The sequence below is a fragment of the Pygoscelis adeliae genome, unplaced genomic scaffold, assembly GCF_000699105.1.
Source record: "Pygoscelis adeliae isolate BGI_AS28 unplaced genomic scaffold, ASM69910v1 Scaffold99, whole genome shotgun sequence".
Classification (NCBI taxonomy): Eukaryota; Metazoa; Chordata; class Aves; order Sphenisciformes; family Spheniscidae; genus Pygoscelis; species Pygoscelis adeliae.
Window position 1 is genome coordinate 126,320 of NW_008825493.1, and position 20,143 is coordinate 146,462.

The 20,143-nt window shown below is 41.6% G+C and overlaps 1 protein-coding gene across 1 annotated transcript; it reads left to right on the top strand.

The window, feature by feature from the left end:
* The first annotated feature begins 10,962 nt into the window (after positions 1 to 10,962).
* LOC103922998 (C-C chemokine receptor type 2-like) lies at positions 10,963 to 19,042 on the top strand. Its single transcript, XM_009331234.1, has 3 exons — positions 10,963 to 11,014; positions 17,055 to 17,213; positions 17,888 to 19,042. Exon 3 carries the CDS (start codon positions 17,899 to 17,901, stop codon positions 18,967 to 18,969), a length of 1,071 nt encoding a protein of 356 aa, XP_009329509.1. The 5' UTR covers positions 10,963 to 11,014; positions 17,055 to 17,213; positions 17,888 to 17,898; the 3' UTR covers positions 18,970 to 19,042.
* The last annotated feature ends 1,101 nt before the right edge of the window (positions 19,043 to 20,143 follow it).

Below are 20,143 nucleotides of genomic sequence, written 5' to 3' on the forward strand. Positions count from 1 at the left end.
GAAGAGCAGAAGTGAGAAAAACTCATGGGTTGAGATAAAAACAGTTTAATAATTGAAATAATAATAATAATAATGTAATAATAATAATATACAAAGCAAGTGATGCAAAATGCAATTGCTCACCACCTGCTGACCGATGCCCAGCCAGTCCCTGAGCAGCAGCCCCCCCAGCCAGCTTTCCCCCAGTTTATGTACTGAGCATGACGTCACGTGGTATGGAATGTCCCTTTGGCCAGTTTGGCTGTGCCCCCCTCCCAGCTTCTTGTGCACCTGCAGCCTTCTCAGTCAGTAGAGCATGGGAAGCTGAAAAGTCCTTGACTAGTGTAAGCACTACTCAGCAACAACTAAAACATGGGCGCGTTATCAACATTGTTCTCACCCTAAATCCAAAACACAGCACTGTACCAGCTACTAGAAAGGAAATTAACTCTATCCCTACCAAAACCAGGACATTCATTTATTCAACTTTTTTTTTGGCTGCATCTGCTCAAGCTCCTAGATTAAAACTAAACAGAAAAACACAGGTAGAACCCTCAATTAAGATGCTTAAGCAGTATGAAAAAAGTGGGAATCAACCCATAGAAACCACTCATTGAAATGATGTTAGAAATCATGCAATACTTCAGGATGATACAGCTCTGGAAAAAAATAAAATTAAGCTTCATCTTATAATACTATATTAATTAAGCTAATCTTCTCAGTGAGTTTGGGAAACCATAAGTACATGTCTCCGAAGAGCTGAAAAATTTATTCACACTCCTACCAGTTGTTCTTTGCTGTCCATTAGATGCTGAGGGCAGTGGTCTCCAGGCAGACCCCTGTCACTGGCAGCCCCGGGCAGCTTTCCAGCCCGGGGACCACACACTCTCAAGAGGTTAGGCTACTTGGCCAATGTTGTGTGAAATTCAAAAGATATTGCAGATTATTTCATAGTAACAAGCTTAGCTGACAAGTCACACACACTACTAGATGGGAAAGACCTAGAAAAAGTGTGCTTTAGGTGCTAGAAATAACTTTTTTTTTCCAGTGCAATTTCTACAATGGGCAGTTCAGAGTCATGAAGAGATCACAAAGTCACTTTCAAAATAAGAAATGTGCCAACACAGTAAATACAGTATCACATAGAGAGACTTCTTCAAAGACACAAACCTGTGAGGTCAAAAAAGCGTTCTGCTGTGCTCAGGCTAATTAGCAGCTGAGAGCTATGACTAAGAGGTCACACAGCTGCTGGTCCTGGACCTAGCTCAGATGTACCTATAACTGTGCAATATAAACACATTTCTTCACTTATTACAACCTGTGCACCAAAATGTCCCCAGGACTGGCTTTTGGAGAGTCTCTCAGGTTCTCCAGCAGTTCAGGGACATGGACGTCAGTAGTCTGTGACAGTAGGGGCATGGGAGACTTGAAGAAGCCTCAGAGTCTGTGGCTGGGCTGGGAGATTTGTGACAAAACCAAATAGTGCCACCAACTGCTGGGAACCCAGCACAGGGTGTCTAAAAAGAATATGGAAAAAAATATGTCAACAACAGTTGTTGTATCGTAGAAGATAAAATTGTAAAGTGAAAGATCATCTCATCTCTCAGCGGGAGGGGAAAATGTGAAGTTATGACTTGGCACTGCTCTTAATTCCAGGAGCTGTTTTAGCCACTCTCCTACTCAGAAATTTCAACCCACTGTAATATACTCTTAAGCTTTCAGTTTCCTTGCCCCTTTTCCTTTCTTGTGGGGCACTTCCCTTAACACAGCCCTCCCACTACTAAGGACTACTTCCTCTGCTTCGGGAGTCTCTAACACCTTGATTTCTTTTCTGCTGTAAACATGCTAGAGGGTAAGTCTGTGCCTTTGTCCCCAGTCCTTTTCTCACAGCACACCTCTTTGCTTCTCCGTATCAACCTGCCAGGTTGTTGGCTCTCAAAAGCTGGGGCTGAGCAAAGCTGCCCTGTGCAGAAGGTTGGTGAGTGAAAGAGATGTTGAATTCCTCTAGCCTCACTATCTCCAGCTCAAAAATATAAAAATTTCCTGAAATATATTACTATGTCTTCTTAGTATTGTCTTGTGAAATATTCATTGAATATGACCTCTAGTTACACGGGGATGTAACAAGGGAGAGACTTCTGTGACCCTGTAAACGGAGACTGTGGCTCTGTTGCCCAGTAATATGGTATTTCACCCAGTAATACGGAATTGGTATTGCTATTGCCAGGCCACGGGCTTTGTACTGAATGTGCAAGGCCTCAGGACTGAGGCTTGCCAGCCTGGCTTTGTCTGAACTCATCTTGACCTGCCTGAAGCTTTATTTTTGCTTGGTTTAGCTGCAACAACAGTTCTTCTGAGCAGGTGGCTATACTTAATTTGTCCTAGTTTTGCTTATCTTTCTGTGGCACAACTACAGTTTTTATACAGATAGTAGTAAAAAGTAGTTATTCGTTCTAACACGACTCTAACATGGTGCTGCAATATAGGGAAATGCAGTCCTAGCATGATAGCAGAGGCTTTGAGAAGTAGGGACAGAGGATGAGGTCTAGAGGGACCCTTTCATGAAGGACCGACAGGCTGAAGCCATTGACCTTAGGACTCAGAGGAGCAGTGGAAGAGTAAAAGCATTACACTTAGAAAAGGGGTATAAACTAGGAAGTGTATATACAACAAATTTAACTATTAATTTTGTTGTTGTTGTTAAGATGTTTCTGCCCAGAAGTATTAATGTCTTTTTTATTTTTTTATCTTTTCTTTCTTTTTCTGAGCTAATTAGATCTGGACTAATAATGATTGTTGAATTAGAGTGCTAAAAGTTCGATTACACTAACAATAAATTCTTGGGTTTACGTATAAGGTGTTTCCTTTTTGCCCATAACAGAATTGTGAGTATTACATTTGCCCCACAGACGAGGCCAACTAGGCAGCATCAAGCACCTCAGTAGAGACAGGCTAGCACTGCAAATTTATGAGGTATTGCACCACTTCGGGGAAACCCAAAACAGGCGTGAGACAGCGCATGTGCCTCACCCTGAAAGCCTGAGATTTCACAGGTCTGTATACGATAATCAATTTAAAGCCAGGTTCTGTCACGTTTGAGATCCACCACTGAATTCAGTGAGGCAGGATGCAATAGTCATCCGGATTTGTATAATGTTTTCAAGGGCTTGACATCAGTGTTAAAAAGATCCAGATAAGAACTACTTATTACCGTCTATTCTTATTTAAGATACAAAAAAGAAGAGTTGGATCAGCCAAAATCAATTATATTACTCATTTGTGGCCACACACTATAACTACCTGTAGTCCTTATACTAGAATCTTGGTTACAGAAACACACCTCTCACAGTCTTCTTTCTGATACCTTGTGTGGGTTTTGCTCTTCTTAATTAGAAATACATTACAACCCAAATACATTATCCAATGCAAACCCCAAATGCGTTAATAAATTAATCCAGAAGTGAGATCAAAACTTTCTGTGGTTTACAATTTTCTGCTGAAATGACCTCATAACGCCACTAAGTTCTGAAGCTTGCCTGACTTCAACTTTCTTTAAGAACCTGAAAATCTCAGAGGTCTGCTGAAACTCTGGTGGCCCTTAGATGACTTCCAAGCCCAACTTCTCTCTCTCTCTCTGTCAGCAGTTCCTATTCTTCTCTTGAGCCAGAGAAGATAATCAGGTGTCCTCTCTCATCCATCCCAGTGCACTCCAGTGTCAGCTGGTCAGTCTGCCTCCCCTCCTAATGGGTCACACTGTTCTCCTTCACACTGATTCTCAAGCTAGCTGATAAATTGTGTTTTCACTTGTCACGGCTTCCTGATACAGCTTTTCCAGGTTGTGGCTGATGTCCAGAGCCTTTGGCCCTAATTTTTCTAGGCTTTTTTCTCAGGCAGAGAAAACATTAGGCTATATCCCAGGAGAGACTCTCTGATTTCAGGGAAAAAAACACAGGTTTGTGGGGCTTAGACTTACCTGACAGTCTTTTCAATGAAATGAGTGGAGGGAAATTGGAAGTGTCAGTGGTGAGCACTGTGTAAGTATTTAATGTTTAATGCATTTAACATATGAACAACTAGGAGATAAGAAATGGTTCCTCGTCAGTGTGAAAAACAGTAACAGACAGTAAACTTCTCCACTATCCAAGGACAAGTGCTAATAATATTGAAAATATGTGACTTGAAGAGGTCTTGTAAAATGGAGCAGCATCAGTGTACGATGCTAATTCCCTGAAGAAACATACAGCGATAGTTTGTTTTTGAGATTTCAGGTGAATGCAAGTGCAGTTCAGGCAATGCAAATACATTTTTTTGCTAAGATTCACTTAAGGCTTTATGTAGGACTTTATCCCAGAATACTTTAGCACAACTTAGGCAGAAACACCAGCTTTCCTTTGAATTCTCTTGCTCAGATGGCTTTTCAGTTGAAGTTATTTTTATCACTTATTTGTGGCTTGCTTTCATATTAACATTTACACAATCTCTTCCAAGAAGAACAGCAGACTAGTTTGCATGTGCTAAATATACGGCATAAAACAGCTATTGCAACGTGATCTGAGACCTTCACAAATACAGATGGACTTGGCTTCGTATCACACTTGCTAACACTGATACTGTTCTGCCACAGTGGCACAAACAGCCTGTCCACAACCATTCAACTAACAGAGCAGGTGTAAAATATCTCACTTGTGGACAAAGCTGCAAGCTAGCTCTTCCATTCCCATTATGAGACAGCAATTAGTACTGCCTTAAAAAAAAAGAAAGAGGGAATGCAATAAAATTTACCGCACCATAGTACAGAAGACACCACAGTGATCCTCATTTGCTGGGGATGGAGAACAGCATACACAGTCTGTGGTATTACAGACTCTGTGGTGTGGTTAGTTTGCTGTGGACTGTGAGAAAGGAGGTTTTGCTGACTTACCTAAAGCCCAGTGTTTTCTTATATTTTCTCTACAGAAGTTACTAAGGAAATGGTGCCTCCACCCTGTAAATAAAACCTGTTGGAAGATGATTAGAGTCAGATTCAGTATGTCTATAAATTGGTGTAGTGTGGCTACAAAGCTGGCTTCAGGCTGCTGGACTCTCCATGGGGAGTTTTCTCAGAAGTAAAGCAGGCTCCACCAGACAGGTGCCAGTATCTGAGCCAGTATGAGATACGAGTATGAGCCAGTCTCTGAGAAGACTGAAGACTGTCTGGGGCTGGTTGTGTCTTTCGGATTCAGTTTCATTGAGCAGTCCTGCAGATACCTGAGAAGCAAAATCAGGGAAGACTTACATTTCAGAGATGCCAAGTCCTGTGCCACAAATACTACTGAAATCTACAAGCTTGTCAAAGGGCAGGCACAAGTTCCACCAACGGATTTAGGCACTTAGGCCTGAATTTATCCTACCTACCCTTAAGTGTCTACTTCTAGCATATAAATTAAGCACCTTCCCTTTCCACTTAAACTTAGATTTTCATAGATGGCCTCTGAGGTTGTGTTCCTCATGTTCCAGGGCTCATTGTGAAGACCAAGAACCAGCAGCTACAACAGATGGGAACCATGCCCCAGCATAATACTTTGCTTTGGAGAACAACAGTTCACAAACCAGGTTCCCCAAATTAATAGATCCTTGACAGTGTTATTCATAATCTTGGCAATTCAGCTTCCTCATTGCAAAATGGAGATAATTGTATTGATCCATCTCATAAATGTGGTGAGAAGACAAATACTGTAGTATCTGTGAAGCAATCAGATATTACCCTAACAGAACTAGAGAAATGATCATGAGGGAAAAGCAAAATTCTGCAGTCTAAGAAGCATCTGGGTAGTGTACATTAAATAGGGCCTGGTCCTGCATGGTAGTGAAGTGCAGTAAAAAGAACCCTGAATAACCAGTCCCTCAGCTGGGAGGATGGCTCCTGCAAACTGAACGAAGCATCATGACGTGTGTACTCAAGAGGTTAACATGAAGGGCAGATTGCATTGATATTTTCTTTTGCAGTTCTTCCTGTGAGCAACTCAGAATATCTTAAGAATATGTTGAACTCCCAATTTACTTACATCTCAGTTGTCAAGTCTTACTTCTCCAAGGCTCTGTGAAATGCCCCAAACCTGTGAGGAAGTACTATGACACCTGAGCAGCTGACAATGCAACTTTCATATGCTATCAATAGAAACTGTGTTTTGCTTTTATGTATCTTCCTACCTCTTCTAAAACACAGTGCCCCTTTAGAACACCTGCATGGGTGTGAGGATGTAAAAGAAGAGGAGGACGGCCTTTGCAGCCTTACTTCTGTGACATGATGGGGAGCACATACAGTTTTCATGGGCATGAGCAGGGTACAGTCTTCATAGTGCCCCAAAAAATCTGTTCCTGCTTCTGGGTGGGTCATCAGCAGGATTGGTCTTTAGATCTACAGCACAGGTCTCTTCTTCTTCAGCAAAGGATATAGACAGCATTATCAGGCTTACCTGCTAAAAAAACACCTCAGTCCCAAAGAATAGCAAATGGAAAATATTTGGCTCGATCTTTTTCCAAAATAAAGAATGGTTTCTAGTCACCAAAAGCCCCAAAGATTTCATTCAGGCTATCTGAAACATTTGATTGGGCTATAACTCGGTTTTATCAATGTACAGGTTAGCTGTCTAGTCTGAACTCATTGACTAGGTTCTTTCTATTACTAAAGAGACCACCTTCCATATAGTGATTCATTCTAGCCTAAGGTGGAGTAGCTTAAGACAGAGGCAGTTACCCTCTGCAAATACCTACCTCTATCCTTTGACTGTACAGGGAGCCCTTACACTAGCTGGCCAATTACCAGCTAAAGGTGGGAGAGATGATTCCTACAGCCTACAACATTCAGTTTGAAAGAGTCTGGAATGAATTACCTACTAACAGACCTTGCAAAGTCCTCCTGTGTGCTCCTCCTTGTGCTCAACCGAAGTTGCCACATGCCCATCCCTGTAAGCTTGAGGACAGTCAGCAAAATGCCTGCTGAGGGCTACTGTGGATGAGGACGCTCAGAGAAGTCTACTGCAAAGGACTCAGTAATACGTTTATTGAACTCCTTTTTCAACGCATAACATCTACTTCATCCAATTTCAGCATAAAAAGGCAGGCTGAAGCACACCAGAGGAATGGGAAAGCAACTCCATCGGTATGCACTTCCCCTCCTTGTGCTGTCCTACTTTGCCTGAAATTCTTAAACATGCTTTGACATAGGGACTGAAGTCAGCATTTCTCCTTCCACATGGGAGGCCTAGAATATGAGATAAACTGCAAGGCCATCACTTAATCTTTGCTGTGGTCTTAGTGGCATACAGCTGAGGCCCAGTCATTTCTATTTAACTAATCTGCTTCGTAATTTTATCAATACTTTTGCCAACAGTGAACTGTCTCCAGCTCTCCCTTTCCCTCCACAGGAAAAGAAAAGAGACTTCTTCAAGAAATTAGGAAAATTACATCAGTGCCCTGAGTGTATCCCCACGTCTTGACTTCAGTATCCACATAATATTCTAAATTTAAGGCAACAGTATTACTGTCAGAAAAAGCTAATTCTCTCTTACACTCAGCAGTTGATGGAGTAATAGAAGCACATCATTGGAGTAATAGAAGCACATCATGGTTTGGTTCCCTTGCCTCAATTCTGTCAGTGGTAGTGTTGTGACAGCTTGTAGAAAGCCCCAGCTGAAGTAAATCAGTTTTGTTGCAGAAATTTTTCGTTCTTTTTTGATTCTTCTCTTTGGTACAACCAAGTGGTACCTCCCTGTTTATAGAATTTCAATTGATTAGCATGATGAAGTTTATGTACTCTTTTTTTCCCTTCTTGCTCTTTCTAATTTTATAGATGGAGAACCTAAGCAGCTCTCTAATTTTATAAGGCAAGCAATCTTCACCTGGCAATGTCTCTGACTTTGGGAGCTTTTCTCCCACTGCTTCCTCCGCTTCCATCTCCTAGGCAGTTCTTTGGATTAGTTAATGTTTATAAAGCTTACTAAACCCTTACAGGAAAGATGCTAAGAGTAAAATCATAGAAAGTAAGTCTGAGAAAGCCCTCCAGAGATCATCTAGTCCTTTCCCAATCATTTCTCACAGGCCATGTTTTCTAGACCAATGAACACTTCATTTCTTTCCCCTGGATTTCTTCAGAGTCACAACATCCCTGAAAAAGGGATTTTCAGCTGGCTCTGTCCTTTCTAACAGGCCCTATCCTCTATAATATAATAATAATTTAGCTACAATTCAAAATGTAGTCCCAGGTGCCTAAAATTAAGTGTCCAATATGAGATATTTCTTCTCTTTTGAATCTTTCTTATTTCCTGTATTTTAATCTCAATCAAACTTTCTGAAGTAGCTTCCATTTATTTGCATTACCATTTCGGAAAGAAACCGTCCTGATTTCCAAGGGTGAGAGCAATTGGAGTTCAGGCAGCCTGAAAACAGTCTACTTGTATTCAATCTAAGCACCCAGACTGGAGGCACAAAGAATTAAATTTCTTTCAAAACAATGTGTGCAAAACTGTGCCTTCTTTCCCAAATTAGAAGTGAGTCCTGAGTCATGAGTCACTCATTCCCCATCACAAGGATCCATCAAACCCATTACACCAAACCAAAGACCGCTGCTTACGTCACAGATTATGAAAGTAGCATGTAGGTCTTCCAAGGATGACTTCTTCTGTGATCTTTCCTAGGACTGGTCTGTACAAGAGATAAAATGAAAACAAGAATTTATCCATTCCTGAGAGACTTCAAATTTTAGCAGTTCTACCAATATATGGATGCTTGCAGGTTTGTATACATTTTTTTCTCCCACATTTATTTAGAAAGTACTGTCTGCATAGGCTGCTTGCTATACAACTAGGTGTTTTTCCGCTCCTGCATGGGAGGGATTCAATCCCAAAGTGCCACATTTGCTAAGTTTCCAAAACTTTTGCCATCACTTATAGGTTGGCTCTGCTAGTTTCAGCTGTAACTACTTTTTGCTTGGGCAAACTGATAGAGCAAGCAAAAAGAAGGAGCTTGGTGACTCCAGAAAGTCCCTGAAAAAGGCAGAAGGAAGTCCCAGTGTCACAAGACAGGGAGAGAAGAGGGCAAGGATTACTTCTGGTACGCCCAGACGATTACACCCACCTGTAGCCTCTGAGCAATGGATTCCAAAGGAGTCCCACTCTCGAGAGCCCAGACAAGCCCCTTCTCCAGGCAACCACGCCTCTTTCTCATGGGGCAGCGAAAACGAAGTGCCTTAGGCAGGATTTTTGATCCTGCAAGCCAAGCATTTCTTTACCAGGCATAGTAGTTCACAAAAGATTAAACTTGCAAACAAAACTGCTGGACTAGCAGCCCGTACATTGAGTAGCAAGAGATGTCCCGAGCGGTAAAAAACATAACTTTTCAAATTCAGACAGCAACTCAAAGGGAGATGGTATAGAAAGAAAATTTGGGTTGTGTCTCCCTGTTATCCACTGTGTCCCCGTAGGGAAGGCCCTTTCTGCTCAGGCTTGAAGGTTTTCAGTGGTTTGCAGTCTATATTTACAGCAAAATCTACACAGCCCCTTCCAGATCAACAGGAAATATTTACATTCTTTCAGCCATCAGAGAGACCCCTTTTCCTAATGCCTTGCTTAGGTGCTCCTTCTGAAACAGCTCTACAAGTCTCTTTTATACTCTCTGGAACACATGTGGTCAGATTATGTATCACTGGTTTTGTTGAAACTCCACATAGATTTTCTAGGAAATGACAAAATCCAGCTATAATTGTAGCACAAGCCAGTCTTACAGCTTTTCAGGAATACTGCAAGAAACCACCCAGCAATCTTAGAGAAAATGGTCAACAGCTGCTGCCAAAAAAATGCAAATTTTAAAAATATAGCCTTGCTATAACTTGCTATAAAAATGTAAAAAGACTCCTCAGGGAGCAGATAAGTGGCCATATTATTAATCAGTCTTGGTTTATAATGATCACTTATATAGGCATCAATTATCACTCCAACAGCTGGAGGCTGTTGCAGATGCAGTGCCAATGGCATTGGTGAAGTGAATATTTAAAAAAAATAAATGCATGACACCAGCCTGTACACTCAACTATACTTCCTGCCTTTGAAGCAAAAATATACTTTAACCACTTTCTGTTATTTTAATCTCTTTCTTTCTATTGCTTTCAACCCTGCACTGTCACCACATCAAAAAGGGAATGAGCTGCAGGTTCCAGCTTGTCTCATACAGCAGCCTCTTAGAAGTGTAAGATCATTACAAACGGCTTTGCAAAAATTACAATAGGTGTTCAAGGAGGGGTTCTACACCACACAGTGCAGTGTGGTGTAGACTGCATAAGCTGGTCACATAATTGGAAGAAAGGTAGCTCTACCAGCACAGTGCTCTGCCTGACCTAATTAGCTCTGAAACGTCTGGACCTTGACTTGTCTTTCTTCACAATGCTCACCTAAGGCAAGTGTGATGCTGTCTAACATAACACTGCTTTGCATAGTATCAACATATCCTAATTTTGCTTACAGATTCTTTTTCACTAGTAATGATGAAAGGGAGAACCACGTAGAAATTATGTAGAAGTCAGCCAGTGACAATGAAGATGAAGAATGCCTTGGTGGGGTTGTTTCAACAGTCATTTTGGAGACCTGAATTTAATTTTAAAAGCACACATTCTGTATGCCAGGTATTTCACACCACTTTCTGTTGAGCTGCAGAAGTGTCTAGAGCACCTAGAAATACTTACTGTCCTGAGAACAGGATTTTATTGAATTTAACCACCCAGTCTTAACCCTGTAGAAAGATGCAGTAGTTCAGATACTGACCGCTCCAGTTCCAGCTGGAGCAGAACAAGTAGACGCCCATAAAGTCTTCATCCCTCAGTTCTGACCTCAGCCTGGAAACTGAGCGTTTTCAGAAAGAAGAACCATACCCTTGATTCTTGTAATGTTTTGCAATAGATCACACAGGAAGTGCTGTTTCCTATTTTCAGATATAGGGTTTAACTATGTGTTTGTTCACAAAGAAGAAGAAGAACGCGGTCAGACAAAACAAGCTTGATAAATCAGTGAGTAGCTGATTTTTTTCCTTTTTTACATATAAATGTGTATCGATAGATATAGATTCACTCAGTGGGGAAGTATATGTGCCTAATGACAGTGGCAGTAGAGCTACCATTCAAGCAGAGACACTATCTTTAAGAACAATTGGGTCTTGTAACTAGCTTACAACTCAGGGTAAGGCTAAATGTGAGACTAGAGAATAGAACTGGACAAATGGTGTAGAAAATTATAATTTTTTTGGTACTAGAAACTGACTGGGTCTTGGTTTCAAAGCTATTCCAGGAGGTCAGTAGCTTGAAAATGTATTCTGCTAAGGATATAAACTGATCAGACATTAAATCCTTCACATTCAATCTAACCTCTCCAAATCTAAGCCACATCTTGCTCTATCAGATGCAGATGGCAGATGTTCTTCATCCCTATCCTATCACATAGTTTCTTTGTATTATTCAAGCATTTAATCTGTGAAAGGTATTGTTTCATTATCATGTTATGAAGGGATATGTTCTTTGGGATTGGTTCCTCTTTTTAATGTGATGTTTCTGAGCCACCACATTAGAAAGCCTGTATTCCATATCTCATATATATCAGTCATGATCTGGCTTGCAAGTTTTGTTAATGAGGTTTTATATGAAAAAAATTCATCACTACTACACTGGAATTGTACCATTCTCACACACAAGGAGAGGTGAGCTCCTCTGCTTGGATAAATGACGCTTGCCACTTGGGTATTAGCAAAAAAGCTACAGTAGCCTAAGAATATATTTTTTGGGGGGTAGTATATCAAATATGCAGCTATAGCAACATTTGCTTTCATGGGAGAATTGTACTGTCATTTGCCAGAACAGTTGACAGTGCCAGAGCAGTGGGCTTGAACTTCTCTATGTGGAGACCCTTATAGCAATAACATGACAAGGGCATGATCCTATGACATATGTTGGCAATCTCTGCTCCAGACTATTATCCTTCTTTTTTATACTCAAGTTCATCCCCAGAATCATTGTGACTACAACTGTTGTTTGAATTACTCTGAATTCAATATTTTATCTGAAGCAGTTTAAGCAGAGACACTGAAAAAAAACCTGAACAGAGATACTAGCACAGGATTAACCTACACAAGAGAAGAGCCCTCTTACACATGTAGTCATGATTTGGAGGAAGACATTTAATCAATGTCTCAAGTTTATCATAGTGCTTATTTTCAGTGCTTATTGTACTCTTTTACTGTACATTTGTTTAGGTACACCTCCTACTTGTTTTGTCTTGAGACCACATAGACTGACTCTATTTAAGTGCAGAAAAGCTCAGAATTTTTGCAAGACTGTCTTTCTGGTTTTGTTGGGGAATGAAAACAATTGGATCTTGAGGGTTCACAGAGAATTAAGCCTGTTTTTTCCAGCCGAGAACATATTTTTCCTTGAAAGCGCTGCAGGGATGAAAAACCCTCATCAGTTAGGCAAGCCATTCTGAAGAGATGTTATAAAAGAGGAAGAGGTTTCCAAAGCGAGGTTTAATTTTGGAAGGGACTGTCTTTTCCCAATCATACCCTGGAAAGAAATCCTGTGGTCACTACCACATGAAAAGATGCGCCTGAGGGAAACTATCAGCTCAGAGTCTTACATACAGCATTTAGATTACATCTCCATCTTTTTCTTCAGCTTTCTTGGTAACTCAAGAAAAGTATGTACTTTTACGCTTGCTCCCCAAGATGTCTTTGGTGTCTGTGCACAGTCTTCTCTGTAGTTTTGCCTGTCCACAGACTCCTTCTGGAAAGTCAAAGGCAAAGTTAGAGATAGAGCTGTTAGCAGGAAACATTGGGCACCTCTCTTGCAACACCTGCTATCACGATATGGGGTATTATTTTTCTTCATTTAAGTTTCAGTTTTACTCTGTGCTACATTGTACTTCTCTCTCTTCATAAAGTCCCCTAGATGCTGCTGACACATACTTTTAAGCTGACTATAAGTCATTAAGCAATTTCTTCTTCTGTATGACAAACACTGCTATTTGTTAAAAGGAGGAGAGCGAGGGCAGGGGGAGTAGTGCTGTGTTACCTGTTCACACATTTCAAAAGAGAAACCTTGTCTTAGACCGTAAAAAGGGAAAGGAAACTTTGGGGGTCATTCAGTTTTGAGATAAGCGGCTCCATTAATGCATGGATGCTCTTCTAACTTGTAGTTATCAAATGTTCTGATTTCCATGAGGAAACTTTGTCCAAATTAGGGCACAGCAGACTCATTGAGCTGTGAAAACTGCCATCCCTGAATAAGTCAGCGTAGCAACTCAGGAGCCTCTTTACTTGAATTACTCTAAATGGAAACGTCTGATAGTCATACCAGTACCTAGACACTTCTATAGCTAAAGGTGACACACTATAGATAACAGCTAATACTCAAGAGCTAGCAAGGCTTCTCTCAAAGCAGCTGAAATACAGAAATATGAAAAGATTTCAGAGCTACATCCTCATTATAAGAATCTCTGATGTTGCAGTAAGTGCAGCTTTGTTAAAACTTAAAAGAAATGAAATTACATTTATTTTGGCTCACAAGTTTACAATTATTAAGAAAATAAAATTTTCTCCCATCCAAGCTGTAAACCCATTTTCTCTGCAAGAAAAAAAAAATTTCCCAGGGTGTAGGTATTTGGCCCGAGGCTTGGTCACACTTCACTGTACCCAACTTCTAGAAGACTCAGAACATAACCAGTCCTCCGAGGGGAAACAAGTAGCCTCTTATTGGACTGCTCATATATTTAGACGCTTTTGCATGATAAGCACACAGGATAAATTAGAAGGGAAGGAGGGCACCAAAGTGAAAATTCTCCTTCTCTTATATTTCTACCTTAGGTTTGACTCCGTTGCCCACTTTTGCAGAAATTATCCAGAATTTCTGCTAGCAACCAAAACTACCCTGTGCATGCAGAAACTGTGGGTGTGTGGGCAGGACAGTGGGCACTGATGGCCGCATGCAGTCCATAAAGTAAACAAGAAAGTCCTGCAAATGAAAATCATTAAGGCTTCCTGAATATTCATTTGTAATTTTGGAAGGAAAATAAGAAGGAAATAAGCCAAATAATCACAAGTTCCCCAATCAGAATCTCTCAGAAGACCCCGTTTATACTTACAGCACAAGAGCAGAGATAAACCTGGTGATTCCTTTCCTAACACACCCATTCTGAAGGTTCATGCCTAGATCATTTTAGAGCCAAAACCAGACTTCTTGTCAAGGACTACAGCTTCTGCAGAAGATGTTCCTTTCTGCATGAAAATGAAAATTGGAAAAATGGTTAAAGATAAATGAAAAAAAAAAATCAAATGCAAACAGTAGTTTCCAATAGCATTTGTTAGCCAGATCAGTTTTCTAGAGCTTTTTGTGATTAACATTGCTTGTGGGCAAAGGATAAGGAATTTCTTAGAAAACATTTCAGAAAATATTTTTAACATTTTATGCTTGTTGTGAAGAGGAGGATCTGACTTCTATCCCATGCAAATGCTCAGAGATTTCCCATCAGATCATAGACTGCAAACCACAGAACATGCTGTCTTTCTAGGCAGCATCAATGTGAATTGTGCAGGGCAGGAGCTCAGTTTTGGTAGTCAGAAGGTGTGCTGGGTCTGGCTGGGACAGGCTTAATTTTCTTCACAGCAGCCCTTATGGTGTTGTCTTTTAGATTTGTGCCCACAGCTGGGACAGGTGATCCAAACTGACCAAAAGGATATTCTGTGCCATATAACGTCATGCTCAGCAATAAAACTGGGGCGGAGGAAAGCTTTTCCAAAGTAGGCATTGCTCAGAGACTGGCTGGCCATCCATCAGCTTGGTGAGAGGTAGCAAGCAAGTTTGTCCTTTAATCATCCCTTATGTTTTTTTCTGCTTCCTTCACTTATTCAACTGTCTTTATTTCAACCCACAAGTTTATCTTGCTTTTGCCCTTCTGATTCTCTCCCCTACTCCTCTGTGGAGGGAGGGAGGGAAGGAGGGACTAGATGGGGGCTTAGCTGCCGGCTGAAGTCAACCCATCACAGGAGGTAAGACTTGGGCAGCAAAGGAGACAAATCTGTAGGGAATCAATTATGTTTAGTTCTGTTACTCCCACGATTATTTTCTGTTGTTCTTAAATCTCAAAATAAGTCCCAAACTAGATAAAAAAAAATATTACTTTCTTTGTATATATACAAAGATTCAACAATGCTAAGTGCACCAGGGGAGGTTTAGATTGGATATCAGGAAAAATTTCTTCACCAAAAGGGTTCTCAAGCATTGGAACAGGCTGCCCAGGGAAGTGGTTGAGTCACCATCCCTGGAGGTATTGAAAAGACCTGTAGATGTGGTGCTTAGGGACATGGTGTAGTGGTGGACCTGGCAGTATTAGGTTGACGGTTGGACTTGACGACCTTAAGCGTCTTTTCCAACCTAAATGATTCTACGATTCTACAATTCTACGATTCTATATATGTATGAGTGTCTATGTATATGTAGATATAAGAACGCATACTTGTGCATATACACACACAAAAAAATTGTTTTAACACTGTGTAATCAATAAAATTTGCTCATAAAGATTATTTGTATTATATATATATCCACTGAGATAAAGACCCAGATTAAAACTAAGTTCTCTGGATCCTGAATAGTCTGTAATTATGTATCAGGAAATAATCCCTTCCTCAAACAGCAGAATAGGCTGACATGAGCTTAAGACGCTTCAGAAATTTCACATGCTACAGATCAGAGTGGCCCACCATGTAATTAAATTGAGCTTCTACCAAAAAGCAGACCAGGGGCCTGCCTCTGTGTCACTCCAGGCACGGGCTGAGTTTCTTCAGTTGCATTTAGTCTTGCAGAACTCAAGTGCAGAGAGAATGAAGTGGTGGTTTTGAGAATGTCATCTCTGCAAAAGACATCTGCAATCGCATGGGGTAGACCTTGCCATTGAAAAAAGTGCATGGTGGGGCTGCAAGCGGGAAAGGAACAAACATTGCTGCATTACATGAGTGGTCAGAGATCACAGAACAAGTTGGGGCAGATGCACTACACAGTATCTTCTGTGTCGGGAGCAGTCCGATGCCTTTGTCAAGAGAACAGGCATCAACTTGCCAGGAAAATGCAGATTTCAAAACCATCAACCTGCTATGAACAGCCACCAATCTGCCGTGAAGTGCCTGACAAAAGCAGTCATGATGACACAGGAAGAAAAAGCAGCCCTTTTACCAGACAGCAAATAGCTCTATTTACGCGGCTACCAAACCCATGGATTTCACTTCCCCACTAAGTGACCAGGAGGCACATTTGGTCCCTCTGACACCCGTCTTCACAAAATCCTCTTCCCGGCTTCTCACGGGACATGCAGGAATTCTTCCATTGTCTCCGGGGGTGTGTGAGAAGACAGATCTCAACTTTTCAGAGACCAAATTACACAAAGCTATGCTTCTGCATCTGGCTCACAGTCCTACCAGGGACTTGGGAAAGGGGGAGGGTCTGGTGGCAGGAGGGGCTGACCTCAAAGTCACAAGCCTTTACCGGCTCCCACTGTAACAGAACTTGCCTGAGGGCTTTCACAGCTCTGCTGCACAGCTTACCTCCCAGGCTGTGACTCCTTCTTGCACGGGAAGCCCAGTCCCCCGCAACAGTCCCCAGACCAAAACTGGAGGGACAGGGAGTTTGGGCAACCCTTGCGCTTCCTCAATTGCTATGTCACCTCACAGGAAACAGTGACTAACAAAAGATGAAGGACGATATCAAAACAACCGCTGCCCATGAAGAACTGTTAGTGCACACTCACAGCGATGGCCATGTCTGCCTTTCACCCTTGTGCCCCCTCCGAGACACTTAGCCAATCTAAACTTTGGAGCTCCTGAATCACAGCTGTTAAACAGCTACTGAAACAAGGAGTCAAAACTTCTTTCATCCCCGCGGATGCACTGGGGAGGTCTTTCAACTGACAGGAAGATGCCACAACAGATATAGGTGTTATAGGCCACGCTGATAGCAGCTGTCACCTTCTATGCCATTTGCCAAGGTGTTTGCCTATCTGTTCTTTCTACAGGACTGCGCACCGTTTTCATTCCAGAGCTACCTAAGACCAGCACGCTTCCATGGCCTACGCCTGACCCAGACTCTGTAAAGGACACAACATTTGCCATTTTAACCAGACCAACGCTGCCGACTTGCTGCTCTGCAACACCCAGGACAGCACGTCCACCAGGTGGGTATGTTTAGTACTGCGCAAAGGTCATTTCCACACCTCCAGTGACCCGATTCCCACAGGCATTAAGGCTCCCAGGAAGTCATGAACAACCCGAACAAGCGGCAGTCAGTTTGTTTTGCCCAGGTCACAGCGCCTTTGCAGGCACCGGCTTACACCTTGCCAGTGCCTGGTCCTCCTTGGGTGCGGGCTACAGTACGGGCTGGCACAATGAGAAGGTAGCCAGGTCCCAAGGAGAAGCACGGCTATGCTCTGCGTGGCAGCTGCTGTGCTTTCCTGCTGCTGCCTCGCTGGCTCGCTCCATCCCTTTGGAAAGCCGCTGCTGAGCACAACAGCCCTGAACTACCCACTGCTCAGGCTGAACTCATCATTCCTCTGCTTCTGGTTGCGTCAGGCAGCTGACAGGCTAGACTGAGGAGGAAAAACGCACCAGGCAGCGTACACGTAGGAAATGACACCCAGCACACTTCCAACATGCAGCAACGTGACTTCACAGCTATATAGATTGGTTTCCCGGGAGCTCTGCAATTTCGTTCTCTTCCACACATTGACGCAGTAATGCTTATGTGCTCAACAGCAAAAAGCATTCCAGATGAGGACATCGGCGTGTTTCATTCCCCTCACTGCCAAGCTCGGAGTTTCCTCTAGTTTAACGTCCTTTTCTTCCTTTCCAGACCAACACACCATGGAAAACCATACCACGGACTCAGCCGACTGGCCACTGACAACAGAATTTGACTACAGCGATTCAACACCATGCCCAGGAACTGAGGAAAAGCACTTTGCAGCAAAACTTCTGCCACCGCTTTATTCTTTGGTGGTGATATTTGGCCTCACGGGCAACATGCTTGTTGTCCTTATCCTGGTAAAATACAAGAGATTGAAGAGTATGACTGACATCTACCTGCTCAATTTGGCAATTTCTGATTTGTTGTTTGTATTTTCTCTCCCTTTTTGGGCTTATTACGCTGTTCACGACTGGATTTTTGGGGAAGCGCTGTGTAGAATTCTCTCAGGTGTCTACCTGCTTGGCTTCTACAGCGGGATCTTTTTCATAATCCTGTTGACCCTAGACAGGTATCTGGCCATAGTGCATGCAGTGTTTGCCTTAAAAGCTAGGACAGTTACCTACGGCATCCTCACCAGCGCTGTCACTTGGGCTGTTGCTATTTTTGCTTCTGTTCCTGGGATAGTATTTCACAAAACTCAAAAGGAAAATTCACGTTATACTTGCAGTGCTCATTATCCAAGTGATGCCACAATATATTGGAAGTACTCCTATGCTTTAAAGATGAACATTCTGGGACTTATTGTTCCAATGCTCATTATGATTTTCAGTTACTCACAAATTCTAAGAACATTATTGAGGTGCAAGAATGAGAAAAAACAGAAGGCAGTCAGACTTATTTTTGTGATCATGATTTTTTACTTCATCTTCTGGACACCATTCCATATTTCTTCTTTTTTGCATACATTTCAAAGTTCACTTTTCAACCCAAATTGTGAAATCAAAGGTCAACTGGAGAAAGCAATCCAAGTGACAGAAACAGTATCAATGATCCACTGTTGTATCAATCCTGTGATCTATGCATTTGTTGGAGAAAAATTTAGGAAATATCTTTATGCCTTTTTCCGAAAACATGTTGCAGCCCACCTCTGCAAAAAATGTCCAAATCTTTATCGTGAGAAATTAGAAAGAGTTAGTTCCACATTCACACCATCCACTGCAGAGCATGACATCTCTACTGGACTGTAAAAATACATCAAAACATTAGTTAGTAAATGTTGCATCACTCACTTTGCCTTAAGGACTGCCTGACATTATTTAAGATCTTTATGTCAACCACTACTGAAAACTGTATGATCCTCAATTCTTGTTGTTAACTGTTCCCTGGGGTTACAGGATTTTCCATTCTTAAACTAAGAGAATCAGTGAGTTCTCCAGGAAACGTTCACACCATAGCTGGATCACATCAAGATTTGAATGGGGCCCAGAATAGTATGATTCTGTTTCTTGACCCAAAATCTATCCAATGAACAAATGCTAGTGAGATGTACCTGGGGGGAATACAATATTGAAGAGATTAAGGAGTAATATGTAATCTCACAAGAGCCATTTCCTGTTATGTGAACATTTTAAGATAAACACTGGGAGGAAGCTTTGAGGATTGATGTACCTGTTTAGTATTCAACATTAATGGAACACCTTTTGGAAGTGACTGTATTCTTTCTATAACATGGTCAGGCATTTGATAGAGGGAGGCTTTTAGTTTTCTTCACTTTTTCCCCCTACCCCTTATTTTCCAAAAAGATGTTTCATAAAAAAGGAATTTGAGGATGAATATGAGATATATCAAGATAATATCTCTCCTCTGATGGGAGGCTTGACTGACCTTTATCTTACTGGGGCCATTTAACCCAAGGATTTATCTGTTAGCTAATAGTGTAGTCATTTTAAAATATAATCCTTTTGACTATAGGCTAAGTTATAGTATTTTGATTTTAGTTCTTTAATTTTATGCCTGCCATATCACTGTTCCGTTGCTAACATTTTCCAAAGTGGGATTTTAACGGGCAACACTGTGATTTTTGTGGGTGAAATTTTGCAAGTAACTCCGCACACCGAGTCTACTGACTGAATAACAAGACAACGTTGCACCCCAAAAAAAACATGAGCTTGTTTCTGACAAATCACATCCCTCCAAGGAAAACAGCACTTAACCAATATAAGCACATCAGCAAAGATCTGCAAGGCCAAAATGAAAATTACCTTGGTATTCGGTATGCCAGATTCTGTAAGAAAAAAATATCCAGACCCCCTGAAGGATTTTGGAGACCATAAGCACAGTGCTGAGTAGAGGCCTCCCTAGTTCTGGACAGGTAAATTATGTGTGTAAAGGAAGACTTTACATGGCAGATGCAGTAAGTGT